The following is a 25,831-nucleotide window of genomic DNA, read 5'->3' as shown; positions in this document are numbered from 1 at the left end:
CTCCAGGCTTACCTGCTATGCCCTCACCTGCTCCCCTGTGGACATTTGTCCCCTTCCTGCCCAGGGGGCTGGGTGACCAGCAGCAGCTAAGCTCATTCCTCCCCTCTGGGCCACACCTCCACCATCTCTGAAGGTGTCACTTTCTTTAAATTTCTAAAAACCTATAAATCAGGGACTTCCCTGGGTGTCCAGTGGTTAAGACTCCATACTTCCACTGCTGGGGGTGTGGGTTCAATCCTTGGTTGGGGAACCAAGATCCCACATGCCAGGTGGTACAGCCTCAAAAGCAAACAAAAACTATAAATCACCAACAGAAACCAAGGACATCTGGGTGTTTTCTCTTCTCTGAAAGTTATTTTTTTAATCCATTGTTGCATCTTCCATCTGCCACAGAGAGTCAAACCATAGAACCAGGAAGGAGGCCCTGCCGGGAGTGTTGGCAGAGTCAGCTCCAATCTTGACGTCACTCATGCTGGGCAGTGATGCCCCATGCATTGGAGCCAGAGCACCTCCCACTCTTCCTGTATAGACACAGGCTGGACAGCTTCCCCTTTGGGCCCCACTGTCTGCCTCTGCGTTCTTTTCAGGAAAAGGCATCCTTTCACTCCGTGGTTCAGGTCAGGGACACAGCCCTGTTGCCAATGCCAGGTACTAGCACTGACTGTGGTTAGGGTTAGGGTGTGGTAACTGAAATAGGCAATAAAGCAAACGGGACCAAGCATGATAGAAGTACACAAAACCGGGAAGAAGCAGCCCACGAGTCTACCAAGAGATGAGTATACTTTTTATTGTCAAGAAACGTCGATTCTTAAACAGTGCTCGCTTCACTCTTGGCTGAAAATGGCTCCGAGTGACATTCTCTTGCCAGTCTGGACGTGGTGTGACCATGCTGCGGTGTGCTTGCTGTAACTAGAAATATCTTTGGCATTTTCTTCCCTTTAGTGTCATAACTCGTAAAACATTTGTACAAAAAAATGTAGATTTACAGAAAATATGCATATAAATCACTTATCCTAAAATGTAGTAAATAACGTAGCAAAAACTTGATCAGATCCGTTTCATACACAAGCTGGACAAATTGGCTGTGCGTAATCTCTAACTTATCTATGGCGTTTTATAAATTAGTGCTTTGACATTAAAAAGGAGGTTTATAAAAAGACCCCTCATAGCATCGAAAACTCTTAATTTCTCTCTCCATTTCCACTTTTTGTAGTCCCTAGAATTTATACTCATCACAAACATATCACCATTCTTATAAAAAGTAGTTATTTTAAGAAAAAAGTTGCACTGCAATCATGATACGTTACATTCAAAATTCCATGTTATCAAGAGTTCTTCCCTTCATAAACACATGTCTGAAATAAGAGCCCCATGCCCATCCATGCAGAAGTATCTGGTAAGCGGGGTACCAGCCTCGGTTTCATTGCTCGGGGCCACATGGTCACCACGACACTGGCGGGCGTCTAGATCCAGAGCGGCCTCCCCCTCCCATCTGTGCCCCTCCTCTGCCTTGCACCCTCCTCAAGAGACTTTGCAGTTGTTCCTAGAGCAGCGTCTGGGGGGGCTTTGGGGGAGGTGGGTGCCCTTGGCTTTTCGGAGGCTGGTCCTCTTGTGGCTGGAGCCGGAGGCGAGGGAGCAGGGACGGCCGTGCGCCATCCTGGCGCTCAGGCCGGTGGCCATCGAGAAGGACTTGAGGTGGCTCCTGAGGGCCGTGGGCAGCGGCAGCCTGTCCAGCAGGTGCGCAGGCGTGCAGGACACCACTGCCCGGCAGCACAGGTCCTGCAAGCTCAGTACTTGGGAAAGGAAAGAAAACCCGGTTCACTTGCGTTGTCCTGGCGTGGGGCCAGCACCAGGGCAGCAGGACACCTGTCCACCCTCCGCTCTGGGACTCTGGGGCAAGACGTCAAGGCCCAGTCTCCCACCCTGTGCCTACAGGTGGCAATTAGAAATGGGTGGTCCTGCTTTCATCTTTTTAAACCCACTTTGCCTTCAAACTTGAGACCACCATCTTCCCTTGCACTGGGTCTGAGAGATGAGTCCTGCCCGGCAATGGCCAATGAGGTCTCCTGTGCAACCAGCTTTTGGGGCTTGAGGCCAAGGGCTTCAGGAAACGTGCTTCCCAACTGAGTAGCTGACCCAAAATAATGTGTTATCAGCTTTATAAAGACATACCGGAGAACACACCAGAAAAGCAAATGCTCTCACTTATATTTCACCTACATAGTTTGTTTTATGAGTCAGAGTCCCTGCTCAGATAGAGCAGGGCTCCCAAGGGGCCTTCTGGAAGCAGAGACTGTGTCTCACCCTTGGTGCGGTCAGGGCACTCCTCAACCCCTGGAGGATCAGACAGAAGAAACACAACCCAGGGTTTTGGTTCCTTTTAGAATCAAGGTCCTAACAACTTTCAGAACAGTACTTCTCAACTGGAGGCGATTTTGACTCCCTAGGGCATTTGGCAAAGTCTGGAGACATTTGTGCTTTTCACAAATGGGGGCAGGGAGACCAAGGATGCAGCTCACCCACAGCATAGGAGACGCCCCCACCTGAGGACACTCCATCCCAACTGGCTCTAGTGCCATGGGGCAGAAGCTCTGATTTATGAGAATGGAGACAGCGACCTGGGGCCAGGTCCTGGGAGGCTGAGCGCTGGAGGGGCTTCCTGGCAGCCTGGAGGAGCACCTACCCTTGCTCGGCCTCCAGAGCCGGTCCATCCCGTGCCGCAGCAGCACGATCCTGGCCAGCTCCATAAAGGACTCAGTGATGTTGAAATTGCACAGCGGGCTGACCTCGAAAAACGTCACACCCAGGCGCTCCGCGTAGGCCTGGGCCTGCTCCGTGGGGACCTGCCGCTTGAAGGCCAGGTGCAGGCGGTTCCCCACCAGGATCTTAGGGACCCCTGGGGCGTGCTAAAGGGAGACAAAGAGGCAAGGAAAGTGGGTCAGGCGCAAGCTTTGTTGTTGTAATGACAGGTGCCCTGGGGTGATATCCACCTAGAACTTCAGAATATGTCCTTTTTTGAAACTAGGGACTTTGCAGATGGAATTAGTTAAGATGAGGTCTTGGGGTGGACCCGACATCCCGTTACTGTGTCATTATAAGAAGGGGAGAGGATGCACAGGGAAGGAGACACGTGATGGCAGAGCAGAGATGGAGTGAGGCGTCCACAGATCAGAGACCAGGGACTGTCAGCAACACCAGAAGCTGCAGGAGGCAGGAAGGATCCTCCTCTCAAGCAGAGGGAGCCAACACCTTGATTTTGGACTCTGACCCCAGAACTCAGAATGAGTTTCCTTTGTGTTCAGCCACACAGTCTGTAGTGAGCTGTTACAGCCACCCCAGGACACTCACAACGGTGGGTGGGACTGACCACTGGATGTCCCCGTTGGCAGCTGGGCCGGTCAGGGTGCCAGCAGGTAGCAGCCTAGTCACCACTGGTCAACCCACCTGACTGTGTGCAGGGCCTCATCCTGTGCTAGGAGGTGACATGTCCTCCCTGCTGTGGCTGGAGCCTTGTGCCCTGGCCCCCCGCCCGTCCCCGCCGTGGGCCCACAAGGAGGGCGCCCTGGCCCTGTTGTACCTCATTGATCTCCTTAATCCACCGGTCGATGCCATCAAAGGACCAGCGGTTTGCGATGTCGTACACCAGGATCACACCCTGGGGAGGCAACGGTCACTTGTGGACAGACTGGCCAGCACGCAGGCCACTCAGGCACACACTCACAACGAGCTAAACAGTCATTCTACTTATTTTAACGCAAAACACCTTTTTTAAAATTTATGTGCCAAATGTAGCAGCTATATGATCATTTCCAGTGATAATTTCATAAGCTCATGGAGAAACCCACAAATGTGAAGGTGTGTTGGGTAGTGGAACTCAGTTCCCCACATTCATGAGCTGGTCCAGGGACATGGAACGTGGGGGGACTGCAGAGCCCACCCACCTGGACAGAGTTCCCACACGTGCAGACACACACTCATGTGAATGTGGTGCACACACAACCCACATGCCTGCATGTTTATCTATGTACATGCATAAATGCATGTGAACGCACACCACTCATGCACACGTATATACAAATGCAACATGCAACCACCACCCCACCCCACCCCACCCCGCCCCCGATGCTGAAGGCTTGGGAGTCACCAAACAGTCCACAGCACAACTTTAGACTCTGGCATCAGTTTATATGTGAGCTAATTGCTTTGTCCTCCAAGTATCCATTAAAGAGCATTCCGAAAGTCATTATTAAAGTCAGTTTGACCTCCCAGTTCAGGGGATGTTACCTGTGCGCCCCGAGAGTAAGAGCGGAATATGGTACAAAATCTTCCCTGACCCGACGTGTCCCTGGAAAAGATGTTGGAGGCCTGTAAGAAGAAATCACTGCTTCCTGACAACAAGGTTTTTGAACTTGGGAGCCAGAACATTGTATCATTGTCAGTCAGTGGCCATGCCAAAGGAAAGTCCAAGCCCCCAACGAAATGTTGGGCACATTTTCCCTGGAGAGATCCGGACCTTGAGATGTCCTTCTGGGTGCTTTCTCTTTTCTAATTATTTGAAAAGTCAACTAGAGAAAGTAGTAATGGGTTGAAGTGTGATGTGTTAGCCACTCAGTCGTGTCCGACTCTTTGCGACCTCATGGACTATAGCCCGCTAGGCTTTGCTGTCCATGGGATTTCCCAGGCAAGAATACTGGAGTGGGTTGCCATTTCCCTTCTCCAGAGTAATGGGTTTCCACATAATAATTCTGACATTTCAATAAATCTAATTTAGGTTTTTTACAAGTTGTATAATTTGGAGATAAAGCTATCTTTGGAATGTGAGTCTACACTGAGGGAGAAATAGGCCAAAGGATTTGGTGGGGTCACTCCACTTCCAATTAGCTCAAAAACATCATGGGAATTCCCTGACATCCAGTGCTTAGCACTCCTCGATTTCACTGCCAAGGGCACTGGTTCAGTCCCTGGTCGGGGAACTAAGATCTGGTAAGAAAAGATCTCATGAAGCCAGCCCTGTGGATACATCCCTATATTCCTCAATATGAGGAAGTGATCCTGGGATGCATTCATCAGGATAAAAAAGAAGAGCACTTTGGGACGGACTCCGCCCCGTCTCAGGGCATTTACTGAGATGGACCGACCACCCCAACCAGGCACAGGGGCTCCATTTCAGATGCCAAGGAAACAGGAGCAGCTGTTACAACAGCCTTCTGAGTCCAGGACAAGTTTGGATTGAGAGGGGAGCCCTCAGGAGGTCTCTGGGGAGGAAGGAAGGGAAAAGAGATTTGAGAGTCAGCAGGGACAGGGGCATCGAGCGGACATCATGGAGAGAGGCTTCCTGGGTCAGCCTTGGGAGCTTACTGCTCTTGGTTAGGGGTGGGTGGGGGTGGGAGAAGGGGCTCTGGGCCCTCTGGAGACACTTATGGCCTTGAGAGGTCTGGCGTGGTCAGGCGGGAGAATGGAACCATGCAGGTGGCCCAGGAGAGGGGATGACACAGGAGCTAGTGATGGTGGTCAGGAAAGCCACGTGGCGTGGGGGCAACCAGGGATCAGTCACAGCAGGAAAACCCTCGTCACCCACCCCTGGAGCTGGAGGGTCAGGAGTATCACACCAGAGCATCAGAACCAAGGCTGCTGGAGTAGGGACCAAGAAAGAGACCCAATTCAGAGCTGGGCGACACCCTGGCCTCTTACACTCCCACCCCTGTCCACCCTCTGCCCTGTTGAGCTTGATCACAGTGTATGGCCCCTCGGCACTAGCAAGACAGAAGAAGGCCACATGCTCTGGACTGACTCCGAGGCCCATGCAGATCTCAGCTCCCAAGGGACCTATTGGGTCAGGCTGGGGCTAAAGCAGTGGATCTTCCCTCGGGTGCCACCAGAGTCCCCAAGGGCCAGGACAGCTCCCCCCACCCCATGTTCAGGGGTCAGGAGGGACCCCTGACTCACCAGAGCTGCAGCTTCACCCTCCGGCCGTCCAGCAGGATGGTGGTGGTCTTGTAGTCGATTCCTGTGAAAGAGGGTCGAGGCAGCTTAAGTGCTAAGCACTTCCACAAAGTCTTGTTCAGGTAAAAGGTGCAGATCAGAGAGATAATCTCATGCTGGGGAAGAAAGGACTTCTCACTGGTGGGATCCAGCACTCACGGGGCAGCTGAACTGGGCCCTACTTGGACCCTGGCCCACCAGCCTCACCTACCTTCTATCTGAAGCAGGGTCTCCAACCTCCGCTCCTCCCTTACCACCACTGCCTCCAGCTCAGTGCCCAGGCCCCTGCCACTACCTGAGCGGTGGGCAGCAGGAGCCCCCAGAACAATTCTGCAGCTGGCTCTACACATGGCCTGCTGGCCCCAGGTTTGCTGAGAGACTGTGGGCAGCCCAGCCACACACCCTTGTCTCTGCTGGACTCAGGGCTAGAACGTGGCGCTCCTTTCCTCCAAGTTATCCCACTGCGAATGTAAGGTAAAAGTGTGTAGAAAATGAAATTAGTTATGAAGTATTTTCTCAACTATGCAAAGATGAAACATGTACCGATGTGCACAAGGGTGATGAAATAAAGTTCCTGTTCTATGGCGAGACAAGAAAAACTTAGACATAAATAGTTTTTCTGCCCATATGGACTGCCTCCCTCCTCCGCTTTATGTATTGGACATCTGCATTGACCACACCTCCATAGGAGACAACGTGCGTGCCTGCTAAGTTGCTTCAGTTGTGTCCGACTCCTTGTGACCCCATGGAGTGTAGCCCACCAGGCTCCTCTGTCCATGGGATTCTCCAGGCCAGAGTACTGGAGTGGGTTGCCATGCCCTCCTCCAGGGAATCGTCCCGACCGAGGGATCCAACCTGCATCTCCTGCATTGCAGGCGGATTCTTTACTGCTGAGCCACCGGGGAAGCCCACAGGAGAGAACATTCCTTCTTAATTTTGTAAACCATCAGGATGGCCTGGTCAGCACTTGATAACTCCTCAGGAGATAACCGTCTTTCGTAATGTTGTGAGGGATCATGATGACCCAGATTTGCTTTGGATGAGCAGACCTAGACTGTGTAAACCGTCAACGTGCCTTTTGATGTATATCCCTTTGTCTCAAAAACATTTATAACTGTGCTTTGACCTGTGACAGGCAGAGCAGTCCTCAGAGCTTTCCAAAAGACAGTCTCCCAGGTTATAATCCACAGGTTGGTGCAAATAAAATTTTGCATTACTTTCTTGAAAAATGTTAGTTTCTCAGTCACATCTGACTCTTTGCAACCCCATGGCTTCTCTGTTCGTGGAATTCTCCAGGCAAGAATAATGAAGTCGGTTGACATCTCCTAGCCCAGGGGATTTTCCCAACCCAGGGGTTGAACCTGGGCCTCCTGCATTGCAGGCAGATTTGTTACCATCTGAGCCACCAGGGAAACCCTTCATTTTCTTTCTTAGACTAATTGATTAATTTTTCATGGTGTAGTGGCAGGATATCAGAGACACCCACCAGAGGACACCGGGGGTCTACCCTGAATGGGCGCTCAGTATCAGCCTTCTGAGCCCCGCTGGCTCCTCAGTACTCCTCAGGTGTTCTGGTGAGCTCTCCTGATATCCGGATCTCACTGTTTAAGTGATGATCCTACAACTTGTATTTAAGGTTTTCTTTACTTGACTTAGAGTCTTAAGGGGCACTGGTGAATTTCCTTGGTAGAGTCCCAGGCAGGTCTGGGCAGGAAGCCCAAAGAAACATAGGCAGCTGGAGTTTTGTTAAATTTGGCTTCAATTAAGAAGAAAAAAGAAAAAAAAAAAACAACAAGTCGATACATGGTCTGACCAAACAGTTTGCCAGTGACACAGGACAGCCTGCTCAGCCCCAAGAACAAGGGTCACCAGCTCCTGCCCGCCACAAGGTGTCCTCAGGTGACTGAGAACCTAACGGAGATGTCCGAGGATCGAGCCTCCAGACCTGCAGCAGTGCTGCAGCAGATCCCAGATCCCATTACGAGGATTAAGTAAACACTGTTCTGGGGACACACGAGATAAAAGCTGATCACCGAGTACTCCAAGCACCCATGATGGTTTTAGACTGTCAGAGGGTGAAACTAAGAAAAGTAAAGAAGTCGAGCCGATCCTGGGAGTAACTCCTTGGAGAGCTAGACTCAGAAACAGCACAAAGCTCATCAACCACACTGTCCTCAGAAAGTTGTTCAGATCGTATCTCATCTCTGAGCAACCAAATCAATAACGGGAAACTGCTTCAGAGGCCAGACAGCTCATGGATGGACAGCTACCGATGGGGACACAAGCTGGGTTTATATAGAACTGATGCTTGCAAGTGCTTACTTAATTGGGAATTAAAGGAAATCCTGCCCTGAAATGACCAAGTTGGGATTCTTTTTTTGGCATTCCAAAACCGATTTTTGTGTGAACACTCAGAGGAAGCCAGCAGAGGATAATTTCTTACTATGTCAGTCAGTCTCCAGGACCTCTGCCTGCAGGGTCTCCTGGGAACTAGAGTGATAAGAGCTTCTCTTTTTTCTAAAGTTGGATTGCATGCATGAGTACTAAGTCACTTCAGTCATATCTGACTCTGCAACCCTATGGACCGAAGCCTACCAGGCTCCTCCATCATGGGATTCTCCAGGCAAGAATACTGGAGTGGGTTGCCATGCCCTCCTCTAGAGGATCTTCCCGACCCAGGGATCAAACCTGCATCTCTATGTCTCTTGCATAAAGGCAGGTTCTTTATCACTAGTGCTACCTGGGAAGCCTTAAAATTGGATTAGCAGCAGAAAATATTTGTGGGGCTAGTTTCTTGGATCATTTGAATTGGAAAGGCTCCTAATTGTCAAAATTTCAAAAGACTCATCTTAAACTATTGTACCTGTTTTAATCTGTATGCAGAAGCCCCTAGGAGGGACTTCCCTGGACGTCTAGTGCTTAAGAATCCAGATTGCAATGGAGGGGATGCGAGTTCTACTCCTGGTCAGGATAGATCCTACATGTTGCCGAGCAACTAAACCCATGCGTCCTAACTACTGAGCCCAAGCCCACAATTAAGATCCCGCCGGCTGCAATGAAGACCCGACACAACCAAAAAAAGGCTTGTCTCCTGTCTTAAAGCAGGTTAAGGGCAATGCCACATGTCTGGTGGGGATGGCAGAATATTCAGCCTCACATTCTGAGGACACATTATCCAAGTGTTTAGGACAGAGTATAGATTCCAGACAGTGTTTAGGTCAGTAGTTTTGGATCTGGGCAATTGCATCTTTTTAAAATAAATTTTTATTTATTTAATTTTATTTATTTTTGGCTGCACTGACTCTTCACTGCTACACTTGGACTTTCTCTACTTGTGGCAAGTGGGCTTATTGTGGTGGCTTCTCTTGTTGCAGAGCACAGGCTCTAGAGTTCAAAGTCTCAGTATTTGTGGTGTGTAGGCTTAGTTCCCAGACTAGGGATCAAACCTGTGTTCCTTGCATTGGCGGGAGAATTCTTAAACACTGGACCACCTGGGAAGTCCTGAAATTACATCCTCTAGTGACTACCAAGGACCTCTTTACAGTCCTTTAAATCCCTTCAAATGCTTATGTCCTTCCTTTTGCAATAGTCAGCACTGGGGCATATGTAGCATGAGACACCCACACACATACACAATAAATAAATAGAATATATACACATTTACTAAATAGAGTGTATATGTGCATAATAAATAGGTATGAATGCATATATATATATACATAATAAATACAATTATAATTATATATTTTTATATAAGCTATACATAAATTAGAGATACCAAGGGAGCATTTCATGCAAAGATGGGCACAATAAAGAACAGAAATGGTATGGACCTAACAGAAGCTGAAGATATTAAGAAGAGGTGGCAAGAATACACAGAAGAACTGTACCAAAAAGATCTTCACGACCCAGATAATCACGATGGTGTGATCACTGACCTAGAGCCAGACATCTGGAGTGTGAAGTCAACTGGGCTTAGAAAGCATCACTACGAACAAAGCTAGTGGAGGTGACAGAATTCCAGTTGAGCTATTTCAAATCCTGAAAGATGATGCTGTGAAAGTGCTGCACTCAATATGCCAGCAAATTTGGAAAACTCAGCAGTGGCCACAGGACTGGAAAAGGTCAGTTTTCATTCCAATCCCAAAGAAAGGCAATGCCAAAGAATGCTCAAACTACTGCACAATTGTACTCATCTCACATGGTGGCAAAGTAATGCTCAAAATTCTCCAAGCCAGGCTTTATTTTTTTTTTTCAAGCCAGGCTTTAATAATACGTGAACTGTGAAATTCCAGTGTTCAAGCTGGTTTTAGAAAAGGCAGAGGAACCAGAGATCAAATTGCCAACATCCACTGGATCACCGAAAAAGGAAGAGAGTTTCAGGAAAACATCTATTTCTGCTTTATTGACTATGCCAAAGCCTTTGACTGTGTGGATCATAATAAACTGTGGAAAATTCTGAAAGAGATGGGAATACCAGACCACCTGACCGGCCTCTTGAGAAATCTGTATACGGGTCAGGAAGCAACAGTTAGAACTGGACATGGAACAACAGACTGGTTCCAAATAGGACAAGGAGTAAGTCAAGTCTGTATACTGTCACCCTGCTTATTTAACTTATATGCAGAGTACATCATGAGAAATGCTGGGCTGGATGAAGCACAAGCTGGAATCAAGATTGCCGGGAGAAATATCAGTAACCTCAGATATGCAGATGACACCACCTTTATGGCAGAAAGGGAAGAAGAACTAAAGAGCCTCTTGATGAAAGTGAAAAAGGAGAGTGAAAAAGTTGGCTTAAAGCTCAACATTCAGAAAACGAAGATCATGGCATCTGGTCCCATCACTTCATGCCAAGTAGATGGGGAAATAGTGGAAATATTGAGAGACTTTATTTTGGGGGGCTCCAAAATCACTGTGGATGGTGATTGCAGCCATGAAATTAAAGGACACTTACTCCTTGGAAGTTGTGACCAACCTAGACAGCATATTAAAAAGCAGAGACATTCATTACTTTACCAACAAATGTCTGTCTAGTCAAGGCTATGGTTTTTCCAGTAGTCATGTGTGAATGTGAGAGTTGGACCGTAAAGAAACCTGAGTGCTGAAGAATTGATGCTTTTGAACTGTGGTGTTGGAGAAGATTCTTGAGAGTCCCTTGGACTGCAAGGAGATCCAACCAGTCCATCCTAAAGGAGATCAGTCCTGAGTGTTTATTGGAAGGACTGATGTTGAAGCTGAAACTCCAATACTTTGGCTACCTGATGGAAAGAACTGACTCATGTGAAAAGACCCTGATGTTGGGAAAGATAGAAGGCAGGAGGAGAAGGGGACAACAAAGGATGTGATGATTGGATGGGGGCTCAATGAATATGAATTTGAGTAAACTCCAGGAGTTGGTGATGGACAGGGAGGCCTGGTGTACTGCAGTCCATCGGGTCGCAAAGAGTTGGACATGACTGAGTGTGAACTGATACATATTTATATATAGAGAATATAGAAATATATATTTATGGTTCAGTGGTAAAGGCTCCACTTTCAATACAGGAGACATGGGTTTGATCCCTGGTGGAGAAGATCCCCTGGAGGAGGAAATGGCAACCCACTCCAGTATTCTGTCCATGGGAATCCCATGGACAGAGGAGTCTGGTAGGCTACAGTCCATGGGGTCACAAAAGTCAGACATGACTTAGCAACTAAACCACCACCATCATACATAAAAGTTAACTTTGAGGTTGCTCAGACGGTAAAGAACCTGCCCGCAATGCGAGAGACCTGGGTTCGATTCCTGGGTCAGGAAGATTCCCTGGAGAAGGGAAGGGCTACCCACTGCATTATTCTTGCCTGGAGAATCCCATGGACAGAGATTACAATCCTTGGGGTCACAAAGAGTTGGATACGACTGAGGGACTAATGCTTTTTTTGCATACACACACACACAAATATTTAGTTTTTCCCTTGGAATGCTTAAAGGTTTTGCACTGTCTGCCTGAAGCAACACATAAGTAGACTTGGGTATCTATTTTTGCATCTGGAGATAACATGGGCTTTGGCACATCTGTTTCCAGACAATGAGAGAGGATGCTTGCTACTCACAGGCTAGAGGGCTGTTTTCACTTTTATTCTAAAGGAAGTTAATCTACCGCATGAGCTGGGCTGGCTCCTTTGATTTAGAAAGTCTCCTAGCGTACTGATATTTTAGGTCCACAATAAAAAAAAAGTTTTCATAAATGTGAAAGAATTTGTTCCTGATGGTCTTCTTAAGCATACTATTAAAATGAGTTTTTAAAACTGTATTTGGTTTTTGTTTTCATGAGTTGTGGACGCACATGGCTTCAGGGGTCACATCATTCTCTAGGGCTTGGTGTGGAAAATGTACCACACCTGTGTTCCACTCTCCATTTTCTTTCTTTCTTTAGATTCACTGCACAGCTTGTAGGATCTTAGTTCCCTGACCAGGGATTGAACCATGGGCCCATGGCAGTGAAAGCACCAAGTCCTAACTACTAGACTGCCAGGGAATCCCATTCACTCCCCATTCCAGTCTTCACTAGTCCCTTCTTTTGCTGTGTCTCTCCAAACTTCTAAACAACGTCCTTATATTCCTACTTCCTGACTTTTCAGTTTTAGGCATTAATCAATTTTCCATTACAGAAGGTGAAAATATAGTTCTCTTTCGCTGACGTACCCCCGCCTCTATCTCTAACACACACTCTCTCTCTCGTTTATACATGCACACACGGACAGAGACTAGTTATGTTGCTGTTTTAGCTAAATCAATACTCAATTTTACATCAATGTGACCAAGTGAACACTGTCCAGAATGGAACCATGTGGTATACTGTGTTTATTTGTCCTTCATGTACGATTTGTTTTTGTTCTGGGTCCACCATGTGACATGTGGGATCTTAGTTCCCCAGCCAGGGATCCAACCTGTGTCCCCTACATTGCAAGACAGATTCTTCGCTGGATTTCCAGGGAAGTCCCCATTTTTTGTTTGTTTGTTTGTTTCTGCTGGAGTTAAAGATTGCCTTTTGGTTTACTCGCTTAGTTTTCCCTGCATTTATCACTAACTCCTCCCTATGGTCTCCCTAGTCATCTAAATCTCTAGATGTGGGCCTATCTGAACTCAATGAAGAGTGACTGCCCTAGACACAGCATAAATAAGTGTCTAGGCTGTCCTCACTCTTACCGCTGAGGTAAGAAATAATTTTCCTTCAGAAACGCAATCTGACCTTTCCTCTGGCAGGGTATGAGGGGATCTTCTCCTTGGTGTTGCTGTTTTGCAGTTTCAAACCTTAGTATGGGGCATCTTTAGTCTTCTTTGTTTTGCTGACCACTCAACAGCTCTTTCAATCTGGAGATGCAAATCTTTCAATTCGGGGAAACTTTTTTTCCCGTATTTAGTTATCTGGCTGCACTGTGCCTTAGCTGCGGCTCCCAGGCTCTCTAGGTGTGGTACAAAGGCCTAGCTTCCCCGCAGTACATGAGATCTTAGTCCCAGACTAGGGATCAAACATTAGATCAATTCACCTTGCATTAGAAGGTGAACTCTTAACCACTGGACTACCAAAGAAGTCCCTGGGAAAACTTTCTTGACATATGTTTTCCTCCTCTGGGGTCTTATTAATAAGACGTTGGCTTTCTTTGGAAATTTTATTTCTGCCATCACATTTGCAATTTCCAAGATCTTTGTCGTTTTTTTGGATTTCTCGCTTTTGACATTTTGCCTCTGGTCACAGCTGCAAAGCTCCTACTGGACCAGCCCTCCTGCAGATAACAACTCTCAGCGGTGGACATGATATAAAAACCAGTGAGCTGATGACCCTGGAGAGTGACTGGCCAAGCAGGTAGGAGAGAGATCGTCTTCACTGTTTTCTCCACATTGGCATCATAGCTTGCAACAGTCGTATAGTTTGGAGTTGCCCGGGGCCAGCTTCCTCCCCAGGTGGAAATTAACCTAACACAGAAGAAGCAGGGATGGGGCATGTGCAGAGAGCAGCTTTGAGGAGAAGGAATAGTGGAGAGTCCAGAATGCCTCAGCCTTGGGATCTAGCCTGAAACTAGGTGCACCCCTCAGCCTGTCAGTTACATGAGGCCACACAACTCCTCTTTGCTTAAGCTTCTTTGAAAGGATTCTTTTTTTGCACCAGAAAATGCTCTGACAGAAAACCCATGAAGCAGTGACTGGAGAGAGAGGCAGAGGAAACTTAACACACAAATCTTGGAAAAGGTACAGAAGTACCTTTTAACATCTTCCCAAAGCAGAGCATAATGCCCTCTACATCCCAGAGTTTCGCTAATAGTAAAAATGTATTTGGCCTTTCCAGGTGGTGCTAGTGGTAGAGAATTTGCCTACCAATGCAAGAGACCCAAGAGACACAGGTTCAATCCCTGGGTCAGGAAAATACTCTGGAGTAGGAAATGGCAACCCACTCCAGTTTTCTTGCCTGGAAAATCCATGGACAGAGGAGCCTGGAGGGCTATGGTTTGTGGGGTCACAGAGTCAGACATGACTTAGCGACTGAACACCAAACATGTATTTGAAAGAAAATCTAGGGACTTCACTGGCGGTCCAGTGGCTAAGACTCCATGCTCCCAGAGCAGGGGGCCCATCTCCGGTTGCGGAACTAGATCCCACATGTCACAACTAAGACATGGTGCAGCCAAATAAATAAAAATAAATAAATTTTAAATTTATTTAAATCATTATCAGCGATAATGATCTAACTATTAATATTTGGGACCCAAACTGAACGATGACTCTGGTGGTAGTTCTTATCAGGGCCAGTCCCTGCCGGCTCACCTGCGCTCGGCACACCAACCCTGATGCCTGGGACCCTCAGGCACCCTCCCCGAGTCATGTGTGCTTTGGAGACCCAGGTGGTCTCCATCAGTATTAATGTCCTTTAGTGCTGAGACCCATCCTTCTTCCTGCACAGACCCATCTGTGCAGCTGAGTGCTCCACTCCCATGGTAGGCACCTCGTTTATCCCTGTAGCTGAGAATTTGGGACGGGGAAGAACAGGGGAGGTTGTGGGTGAGGGTTGGGGGGATGGGAAATAAAGTTTGAGAAAACATGCCTCCCCTTTGATCTGTAGGGTGGAAAGTGGGAGCAGAGATGGGCTGGCCCACCGGGGACCCCACAGGTTTCCCATGTAGGACTGTGAAGACCCTGCAGGGAGAAGCTCTGTGGCACCTGGGAAAATCCCATTCCTGAAGACCAGCAATTTCCTCCTTCTTTTTTTTTAAATTTAATTATTTTTTATGGAAGGATAGTTCCTTTACAGAATCTTGCTGTTTTCTGTCAAATCTCAACATGAATCAGCCATAGGTATACAAATATCCTCTCCCTTTCGAACCTCCCTCCCATCTCCCTCCCCATCCCACCCCTCTAGGTTGATACAGAGCCCCTGTTTGAGTTTCCTGAGCCATACAGCAAATTCCCATTGGCTACCTATTTTACATTTGGTGATGTAAGTTCCCATGTTACTCTCTCCATACATCTCACCCTCTCCTCCCCTCTCCCCATGTCCATACGTCTATTCTCTATGTCTGTTTCTCCATTGTTGCCCTGTAAATAAATTCTTCAGTACCAGTTTTCTGGATTCCGTATATATGTGTTAGAATACAGTATTTATCTTTCTCTTTCTCCCTCCCTCTTCTTGTGCCTCAGTTTCCCGGATGGCTCATGTCTGAGACCTGCCACCAGCCATGGCCTCAGATCAGCACAAGCTCCATTCTTGCCCAGGCCTCTGGGCCCCAGAAGATAAACCCTCCGTCAAGGATGTGCCCACCTCAGAGAAGCCCCCAAGTCACACCTATCCATGCCAGGTTCAAAGCCTGATTGTAAGAAGGGTCTCTTTTTTCATACACTTATTTATTGAACCGTTTTTTTTTTTTAATGTTCCTCCATTTATGTGTTCGCTCTGTGCCTATTTATTGCACTTCCTCTTCTCTGACTCTCTTGCTTTTTGGTTCATAGTTTTGACAGCAGTAGTGTCCATGTTAGGCTCAGAATGTATAACACACATTCGGTGCACTCAGCCCATTCACCAAGAGCTCTGTCCATCAAAATAAAATAAAAATACACAAAAGTCCTTGAACAAAGCCTGTCGGAATGTTCACTGAGTGAATCAGAACAACAGAACAAGAAGAGAGATAATTTTAGCCTAAAAGAAAAAGCAAATGTCAACTGCCAAGCCACTCCTTACACTTTGAGGCCACCGGATGTGTAAATAATCTATTTCAGCTTCTCCTGCACCTGCTGAATTCTCTCTCTATGACTTAGAGGACCCAGACATGTAAATACTGGCTAAGTATCATTGACGAACGTATTCATCATGAGAACCTGACTTTTGAGAACATGCCTTATGTTGAATTAAAATATCTGAAAGCAGAGTGCTGGCTGCCAGGGGTGTGGGAGGGTCCAGGTTTCTACTTGCAGGGGCGAGGAAAATGTTCTAAAATTAGAAAGTTACAGGGTTGTGAATGTCTCAAATGCCACTGAATGATTCACTTTAACACGGTTGCATGTGTGCATGCTAAGTCACTTCAGTTGTGTCCAACTCTTTGTGACCCTGTAGCCTGTAGCCCACCAGGCTCCTTTTGTCCATGGGGCTTCTCCAGGCAAGAATACTGGAGTGGGTTGCCATGCCCTCCTCCAGGGGATCTTCCCAACCCTGGGATTGAACCCAGGTCTCCCGCATTTCAGGCGGATTCTTTACCGTCTGAATCACCAGGGAGGAAAATGTGTTCCTTGCACATTTCTCCTTCCTGGTTTTTCTCTTGGAGATAGCAAAGTGGGGACTTCCCTGGCGCTCCAGTGGTTAAGACTCCAAACTTCCAGTTCAGAGGGTGAGGGTTCAATCCTTGGTCAGGGAACTAAGATCCTACACATAGTGTGGACAAAAAGACAAAAAAAAAAAAAATAGCAAAGTAGTTTGACCTGAGTGTCTCCAGCCTCCTCATGGCCTGGCTACCCCAGCTCATCCACACAGCTCCCAGCTCTTAGCTGCCCCAGCTAAGAGCTGCCCATTTGGGGGCTCCCCATTAGGGGGCTAAACTCTCCCATGCCTTCCCTGGCAGGAACAGGACCACTGTCATGCCCACCTTTTCCCCTAACAATCTATGTGCTAAGCTACTGCATTCAGGCCTTGTGAAATCCCGCAGCAAGGACAAGCTCCACAGACCAGATACTGATGGGACCCAGTACATCACCTACCACGAATGAAATTAGGGGTCATCCAGAGTTTCCCCTATCACTCAATACGGCCCAATGACTACCCCTTCTTTCCAGAGCCCTGACACATCAGAGGGTCCCAGGCCCTTCAAACTGCAAGGCTGCCCCTGCCACGTCTTGAGGTCACCCCTTAATGTGGGCACTGCTTAGACCTGGACTCAGGCCACCAGCCGGGCTCAGTTGTCGTGTTACTGAGTCTAAGCTCCCTCTGCTCGCCACACAACCCGTCAGTGAATCCAAGAGACAAGGTGTTGAGGCACGGAATACGATGAAAGCCAGCTGACTGAGAAGGTGGCAAAAATAAGTGGAGAGAAATAACGTGTTCATGGACCGGATTGATAGACCCAGTATAGTTAAGTTGGCAGCTCTCCCCAAATGGATTCATAGATTCAATCAAAAATCCTGGTTGGATGTTTTGGGGGCGTAGATTGACAAAGCTAAATTTTATATGGAAAACGAAAGGAATTAGTATAGCTCTTATGAGGCAAGGAAGACCCAGTGCAGCCAAAATTAAACTTTAAAAAAAAAAAAAAACCCACCCAAAGAGACAAGTCATCTGTATTAGCAAACTGATGAAATGCTGGTAGCATCTTAAGCCAGCGTGCTGCAGTCAGACGCGCTTTAGGAGCCCCTGGAGCCCCTGCAAATGGGTGGGTGGACCGGCACCCTGCTCCTAGAGAGGAGGAGGGGGGAGGGTGACCCAGGTTGACTGGGGAATTTGGTTGAGGCCTGCAAGGAGGCAAGCTCACTTCTGAAGAAGGTAAACCCTGAAGATGTCACAGAAACTGCTGTCTTACATCATAGCCCCTTTAAATTGTCTTCTTTGTGGATCTGACAAAATCTACATAACTGATATTTTTAGGTCCAAGCCCCCCGGGCGTTGCAGCTCTTCTGTTTTTATTTATATACAATTCACTTTTTGCCCCCAGTTAAGCTAAAGAAGCCTGGAAAGTGTGAAACAGAAGTTCAAAGCAATCTCTTAAGGTGAAGTGAGCCCACCACAGCCTGCAAGTACTCAGTAACATGCCAGCCATTTCCATACAACTTGCTACTTCTCTTCACCCCTAACAGTCGCCACGTGGACCCTGAGCTCCTGGGCCAGCCATGAGTAAGCAGGTGTGGCTGGCAGGACCTGGGCAGGACCTGGAGGCTGTGATTACCTGGCTGCTCTCACCTGGCAGCCACCAGGCGTCCCATGACAGTGGCAAAGGACACAGGGAGGGGTGGCTGGGCCTCCCACTCTGGTAGCTGAGTCTCCTACAACCTGGACTGGCTAGTTCTGAGCCCTTCCCTGCCCATTACCTAAAGTCAGGTTCACCCTGGACTGGGGGCTTGCAGGGGTTAGAGGTCAGACTAAAGGGGCTGTCTCCACTGCAGGGAGAAGATCCCACAAAGACACAGGAGAGGTAGGACTTACTCAAGGACTTTTAACGAGAGAATCTCATACAAATACAATTTTATTGTTTTCAAATACGTGGAAGTATTTATGACATAATTTTAAAAACCCAATGCATTAAGTTTACTGAGTGCTCACAAGTGGTACTGAGGGAGATGAAGGAGTTTGACCATGAAGAAGGAGGATAAAACACGACTCAATTCTCAGTTCAAACTGGAAAGTGATGACTTTATAAATCGTGTTTTGAATCCTAAAGTGGTTGCCCAGGGAGACGGGCAGAGTCCCTGTAAGCTGTCTGCAGCATCTAGAAGGTAGCAGGAGAGAGTGGGCATCTCCTGGCAGAAAGACTGTCAAAGGCAAAGAGAAAGGACAAATAACCTATTTCATGCCATGGTTCTTCTACACTCTCAATAAGTGGGAAGTGTTATTTTTAGCTCTTGGCAAAGATGAAATGGAGAAAGAAAGATGGGAGCTTCCTGCTGGGAAAAGGAAGCTGGAGAAAGAGTCAAAAGAAAGTAGTCGGAGAAACAGTGAGCCTCCTGTTGGGAAGGAAAAAAACTGGAAGGCAAGAGATTGTAGCTTTTGATGTCAGTTTGATCCACTCCCATCACTCAGGAAATGAACAAAATGTAGAAACTCAGCAATCAGGGAAGGAAAGGGTATGAACCTGGCAACAGGAACACCCCAGCCTGAGCCCAGGGGGAACCCAAGATGAGCAGAAGACAGAGCCCAGCTACAGCCTTGATTCGCCACCTTCTGGATACCAGCTGTTGAGGCCTTCTTTCCATTTCTGCCCAGAGCAGGACTTCCAAGGGGTGAAGAGGTAGGACTGAGCACCAACCCACTGGACAGAAGTGAGGCTCCAGGGCCAGTAAGGGCCCGGTAGGATCCTGAGTGTGCATGTCAGCCATGGGAAGGAAGGACAGCTCCTTGGGCAATGGGCCACCCAGTGAGAGGTCTCCACAGCTCACATGCACCCTCCTGCTCCTCCCAGAACTCGGGTTGCAGGACAGGGTCAGGAACCTGAGGCCCCCACCCTCCAACTGTAGGCTAGGAGGCAAACAGAAGGTCCTTGGTGGAGAAGCCAGGCCTCACCAGACTGTGTCAGAGCACAGACTACATGCAGGTGGAGCTGCCCCGGTATGAGACAGACACAGGGATACACAGCAGACCCGCCTGCAAGCATGGAGCAGACCCGCCTGCAAAGCAGAAAGCCTACAGGTGGGGGGTGTCTGGTGCCCCGGCTGTGACAAGTGACAGAGCAGTGTGAGGGGAAGGGGGTCTCTACTGGGTATCCAACTGGAAAAGAATGTGTCTTGACCTCCACCCCACACCGTTCCTCAGTCCAGTGGGACAGCATCCACCAATGTCAGAGATAAGACAGTGGAGCCTCAGAGGACACCCCCAGCCTGGGACAGACAGAGACTTGTTCAGCACCCAGAGTCCCCCCCATGAATACCCATCATTTGGATTATGTAACAATGAAGGGTTTCAGTACTTAGAAATACTATTAAAGGGATTAAAGGCAACACATCAACACATGAGTAGATAACTCACGATACGTATTTCTGACAAGAAACTCACAGCCAGAATGTATTTTTTCAAACACCCGCACTGCCCAGGAAATTCAGCCTAACGGAAAATGGACAAAAGTGTTCAATCTCATCAGTCATTAGAGAGGTACAAATTCAAGCTACACTCTACTTTCCAGAAGGGCTAGAATGCAAAAGAACAAGAACCAAGTGTTGGTACGGATGTGGGCAAACAGAACTCCCAAACTTGGCAGCAAGAGTCTAAATTGAAAATATTTTCAGTGTATCTTCTTAAGTCAAACATATGCGTGCCACAATACTCAGCCGTCCCAGGTATATTCTGACAGAAATAGGTCTTTGGTGTTCCAAAGACTCACAGTGGACATGTTCACAGCAGGACTAATCACAACAACCAGAAACTGGAAACCACAGAAATGCCAACCCCAGCAGGATGGGTAGATAGATAGATCACGGTGCATTCACACCAGGGATATCATAAACCATCCACAACCATATACGACTCAGGAGAGTCTTATACAATGAGAGCAAGAGAAGCAGTCACAGTACAGCTCTAATTTTTACACAGAATGAATGAAAAAGTAATGACCCGCAATGTCAGAAGCCCGGGCAGCGGTCATATTTTGGGGTGTTGTGGCTGGCGGAAGGGTTGGGGGCCCAGGAACCTGTTGGTGTTGGGCTTCCGGGGTGCTGGTTGCATGGGCTTGTTAGCTTTGTGAAAATTCACTGAGCTATGCAGTGATAATAGGTACATTTTCCTATATGTATGCGTCATACTTCAATAAAAGTTTAAAAAGGAATGGAAAACAACTCAACTTGTAAGGAAATGTGAGCCCAGGAGCAGACGGAAATTCATCCCAGTTACTTCATGCAATGGAACAATCTAATAAAACCACGAAGTTGGTAAAATAGTTCAAAGAAGAGTTTTTTAAATGAACTTGTAAAGAAGTTTTTAAAAATTGAAAAAGAGGAAAATTTTAAAAGTAAGGAAAAATGAGAGAATTCTCTGCTGGTCCTGTGCTTAGGACTCTATGCTTTCACTGCTGAGGGCATGAGTTTGATCCTTGGTTGGGAAACTAAGCTACTCCGGTATTCTTGCCTGAAGAATTCCATGGACAGTGGAGCCTGGCAGGCTACAGTCCATGGGGTTATAAAGAGTTGGACACAACTGAGCTACTAACAGGCAGAATAATGGCCCATCAAAGAGGTCCATGTCCTAATTCACAGAATTTGTGGATATGTTAGGTTACATGGCAAAGGGGAATTAAGTTTTGCTAGTGAGGTGATCTTAAGATACAGAGATTATTCTGGATCATCTAGTGGCCCCAGTGTGATTACATGCGTGCGTGCTAAGTCTCTTCAGTCATGTCCGACTCTTTGCGACCCTACACATTGTAGCCCGGCAGGCTCCTCTGTCCATGGGATTCTCCGGGCAAGGATACTAGGGTGGGTTGCCGTGCCCTCCTCCAGGGGACCTTCCCAACCCAGGGACTGAACCCATATGTCTTACATCTCCTGTATCGGCAGGTGGGTTCTTTAGCACCACCTGGGAAGCCCAGTGTGATCACAAGCGTTCTTAAAAAGGAAGCAGGAGGCAGAGTCCAGCTCAGAATGATGAGATTCGAGAAAGACGCACCCCCCCACCCCGGCCCCCGCCCAGCTCCCACTGCTGGCCCTGAAGGTGGGGGAGGACCTACAGGCCAAGAGACAAAGGCAGGTTCTAGAATGCGGAAAAGGCAGGAAAACAGACTGGCCACTAGAACCTCCAGAAAGGAATGCAGGCCTGCTGATCTTGACTTTAGCCGATGAGATTGGGTTGACTACCACCCCTTAGAACTGTAAGAGAATTTGTGTTATTTCAAGCCACTACATTTGTGGCAATTAGCCCAGCAGCCACAGGAAACCAATACAACTGGTGTCACTGAAGTAGAAACACCAATAAATGCACCAGAAGATGTTTTGAGAACATAAAATAAATTTCCCTAAAATTGAGAAAAAAAATCTGCAAATTGAAAGAGTACTCAGTGTGCCAGGAATTCAAAATGAAGCTTTCAGCTCTGAGACATGGTCTGGTTAAGCTCATGAAATGAAGCAAAAAGAAGGAACCCGTCAGAAATTCATGAAGAAAATGCAAATCACCAGTATGGGAAAAAAAAATCAGCTGTCTTCAGGCTTCCCCACATCCAATGGCAGAGGATGGAGCAGCGCTTACAAAGGTTGAGGGAAAGAAAACAGCAGTTGAGACTATTACACCCAGCCAAGACAGTGTTCAAAGATAGAGGCAAAGGACAGTGACATGAAAATGCTTAGGAAACACTCATGAGCCCTTCCTGAAAAAATGATTGAAATGAAATTAGCAATCAGAGGGATAGCAAAATAAAAGATTACCAGTGAGCACAGAGTACTCTGAAATACTGAATTAACACTGAGCAATTGTGGGCACTGTAGCTACTATGCAGAATTGGGTATTTGGAACCTGGGCACCTGAACATACAAACAGGCTCTGAACTCAGGGATAGGGTGGAGGGAGATGGGTTGTGAGGCTGAAAGGCCCTTGCCTTTTCTGCCAGAAGCACCCACACTGTTTCAGAGTGAAATGTGTTTTTAAAATAATAATCATGATGATTCCAATTTCTGCCAATTTTTCATAATCTCTTTTCAGTTTTGAATAGTTTTATTTATTTTTGGCTATGCTGGATCTTTGGTGTTATGTGGGTTTTCTCTAGTTGTGGCAAGTGGGGGCTACTCTCTAGTTTTGGTGTGCGGGCTTCTCACTCTGGTGGCTTCCCTTATTGCACAGTGTGGACTCTAGGGCATGCAGGTTTCAGAAACTGCAGCACCTGGGCCCAAGAGTTGCAGCTTCTGGGCTCTAGAGCACAGGCTCAATAGTTGTGGCACACAGGATTAGTTGCTCCTCATCATGTGGGATCTTCCCAGATCAGGGATTGAACCCGTGTCTCCTGCATTGGCAGGCAGATTCTGTACCACTGAGCCACCAGGGAAGCCCCATAGTCTCTTTTCTTAATCCAAGAAGAATCTTTTAGTAAATCAAAAACCCACAGAGGGCGCATCTATCCTATCAGTTCTTTTCTGCAGTGTCTCAAGCCAAGCTGACAAGACCTTTTGTGGAACATGTCTTTTTAGCCTAAATCCTCCCTCTGTGTCAAGGAAAAAACTTCAGGAGAAATCCCTATCTAGTTGTCAGAAGTCTCGGTTCAGCACATAGAATGAAAGTAACAGCAGAAGCACCAAGCCTCCATTCACACCAGCCAGAAGGACCTTCCTGCAAACGCTGGTCCACGTTCCTTTTTGCCCCCACGTTGTTCATCTACTACAGAACAGGAAACATCCCACAGCCTATTCCCCCAAACATACACAGCACTGTATTTGCTGAATGTTTTGTTACTTCACCTCCGGCCCATCCATTCACTGAGCCGCACACCAAGAGGACCCAGCTGAGGAGGAAACAGTCACAGCTCCCCACTCTCATAGAGCTTAAACCCAGCACTGCGCTGTCCAGCACGTCTGCTGCCTCACAAGTGGCTGTCCAGCACTACAAATGTGGCTAATGCACACTTTTAGGGCTTCCCCAGTGGCTCAGTGGTAAAGAATCCACCTGCAATGCAGGAGACCTGGGTTCCATCTCTGGGTTGGGAAGATCCCCTGGAGCAGAGCACGGCAACCCACTCCAGTATTCTTGCCTGGAGAATCCCATGGGTGGAGGCTATCATCCATAGGGTTGCAAAGAACTGGATGCGACAGAAGTGACTGAGCACGCACACTTTTAGTTGTATTTCCCTCTAACATGCTTTAAGTGTAAAGAACTACATGTAGCTGATGACATCATCTTGGACAGTCTGTTCTAGAATCAGAATCTGCCTTTTCTTAGAACCAGGGGGTGACTGTTACATGCACTGCAGTGTGAGAATGGATCCAGGTTTTCACCATCAGCTCATGCCCCCATCTCAAACCTTCCCCAACTCAGTGTGCTGCCCATTGTCTTCTCAGTCCTACCCTGGCTGACCAGGACAAGAAGCACCCCCAGGCTGGCTTGAACATTAAGATTCCATTCCCTAGGCTGCCTTCCTCAGCTACCCAGGAACCAGACAGCAAGCAGCAGCCTCTGTATTGGAAATGTGGCTCCTGCCCCTGAGATGTTAGCTCAACGGTGAACATCCACAGCTCTCCTTCCACAGCCACTCAGCCTGCACCAGCCAAGCAGCCTTTGGTGGGTAAAGACCCGGGCACTGCGGGAACACCTGGTCCTCCCACCTCTTGGCCCAAGTTCCGCCCGCTTTCCTCCCTGCGGCCCTTCTTTTTCTCCTAATGTCCACCCTCTTTCAGGGGCTGCTGCTCTCAGACCAGAAACTTCTTGGACCCCCTGTAGGCTGCCATAGGGTGCTCTGGTCTCCCCTCACCCTGGGGCCCTCATTCTCTGTCGGTCCTTCCCTTCTTGCACCCCAGACCATGCTCCCTAGGTCACTAGGGTTCCTTGCCCTTTCAGGCCTGTCCACCAGGAGGAGGAGCCCCTCCACATACAGGGAACCCTGAAGAAGCCTCGAGATGTGTCCTCTGTGCTTTCTCTCCCTCCCTTTCCATCCGACCCACGCGCAGAGCCACCACCTGTGAGCCTGCCCGCGCTGTGCTCGGATCCCACGCTCCCAGCCCCTCGCGCCGGCATAGCATCCGCAGGCGTCCTTTCCAGACTCGTCGTGTGCCAAGTGCGACCTCCCGGCAGGACACCCAGGAGCAGCCCCGCCAACCTTCCTCCCCAAACCCGGACTGTGTGGTCGTACGCTCTCCTCCGTCTGGCAGTCACCCCCAGGTCGGGAGGACCCCAGCGCCCCATTCAGCCGCTCGCTCCCGCCTCACGCTCAGAGTGCGCGCGTCCCAGCCTCACTCCCACTAGTCCCCTGGGTCCCCCATGTCCAGGGTTTGGGGTGTGCAGCCGGGGCTGCCCGCGTCGTGCGGGCGGGATTCAGGCAGAGACTCGACGGCCCTAAGCCCGGTGCTCCCCTTCCAGGTCCCGCGTCCCCTTCTCTTTCACAGTCCCGGCGCGCTCCACCCCTCCTCCCCTCGCCTCGGGGGCCTCGCTTTCCCTCCCAGGCTCCGCGGCCCCAGCTCCCCTCCCTGATCTCCCTATTCCCTCCGCCCGCGGAACGCTCCCCTTCGGGACCCCGTACCTCCCCGGCCTCTTTTGCTCGGCTCTTTGGCGACCCTCGCCGGGCCAGCTACCCCTCTTCGCAGCCCCCGCGCTCTCCACCCCCTCTTCTCTCCTCTCCTCCCCTGCACCCCGCCCCCGCCTAGCTCTCGGGTCTGCGCCCCTCTCCTCCCCAGCCCCCGCGCGCTCCACCCCCACTCCATCCCGGCCCGGCGCTCACCCGCGGGGTGGCCATACGGGGACTCGGCCGCACCGTCCTGCAGGCTCGCCAGGATCTCGCCTTTGCCCACGTCGCTGTCGCCCACCAGCAGGAATTTGAGCAGAAAGTCGTAGGCGCGGACCGGGCTGCCCCCGGTGCTCATCGTGCCGCGCCAGCGCCCGCGCCCATGCCCAGCCCACGGGACAGCACAGAGGCGGTGGCCTGGCAGTCCAGCGCCGCGCGGGTCCAGAGGTCCCTGGAGCACTGCGAGCCCGGCGGTCCCAGCAGCCTGACAGCGCGC

The 25,831-nt window shown here is 48.8% G+C and overlaps 1 protein-coding gene and 1 long non-coding RNA gene across 2 annotated transcripts; one reads left to right on the top strand and one right to left on the bottom strand.

Moving 5' to 3' along the window:
* Positions 1 to 763: 763 nt before the first annotated feature.
* On the bottom strand, positions 764 to 25,831 carry RAB40B (RAB40B, member RAS oncogene family). The gene is made up of 6 exons (NM_001102166.2): positions 25,552 to 25,831; positions 5,947 to 6,007; positions 4,285 to 4,345; positions 3,578 to 3,655; positions 2,684 to 2,906; positions 764 to 1,793 (listed from the first exon to the last, which is right to left on the bottom strand). The coding sequence occupies exons 1-6, from the start codon at positions 25,691 to 25,693 to the stop codon at positions 1,522 to 1,524; spliced, it is 837 nt and encodes a 278-aa protein (NP_001095636.1). The 5' UTR covers positions 25,694 to 25,831; the 3' UTR covers positions 764 to 1,521.
* Positions 24,066 to 24,730, top strand: LOC112442689 (uncharacterized). Its single transcript, XR_003030939.2, has 2 exons — positions 24,066 to 24,398; positions 24,675 to 24,730. It is a non-coding gene; the product is annotated as an uncharacterized lncRNA (long non-coding RNA).

Source organism: Bos taurus, chromosome 19 (assembly GCF_002263795.3).
Source record: "Bos taurus isolate L1 Dominette 01449 registration number 42190680 breed Hereford chromosome 19, ARS-UCD2.0, whole genome shotgun sequence".
Taxonomy (NCBI): domain Eukaryota; kingdom Metazoa; phylum Chordata; class Mammalia; order Artiodactyla; family Bovidae; genus Bos; species Bos taurus.
The sequence above is the reverse complement of the archived record's forward strand: the minus strand, read 5'-3'. Positions and strand labels throughout refer to the sequence as shown.

Coding starts and splice junctions, on each gene's coding strand:
- RAB40B (NM_001102166.2), bottom strand. CDS start 25,693: ATGAGCACCGGGGGCAGCCCGGTCCGCGCCTACGACTTTCTGCTCAAA. Junction 6,008..25,551: donor CCCGTATGGCCACCCCGCGG/GTGAGCGCCGGG, acceptor CCTCTTTCACAG/GAATCGACTACAAGACCACC. Junction 3,656..4,284: donor CTTACTCTCGGGGCGCACAG/GTAACATCCCCT, acceptor TTGCCTCCCCAG/GGTGTGATCCTGGTGTACGA.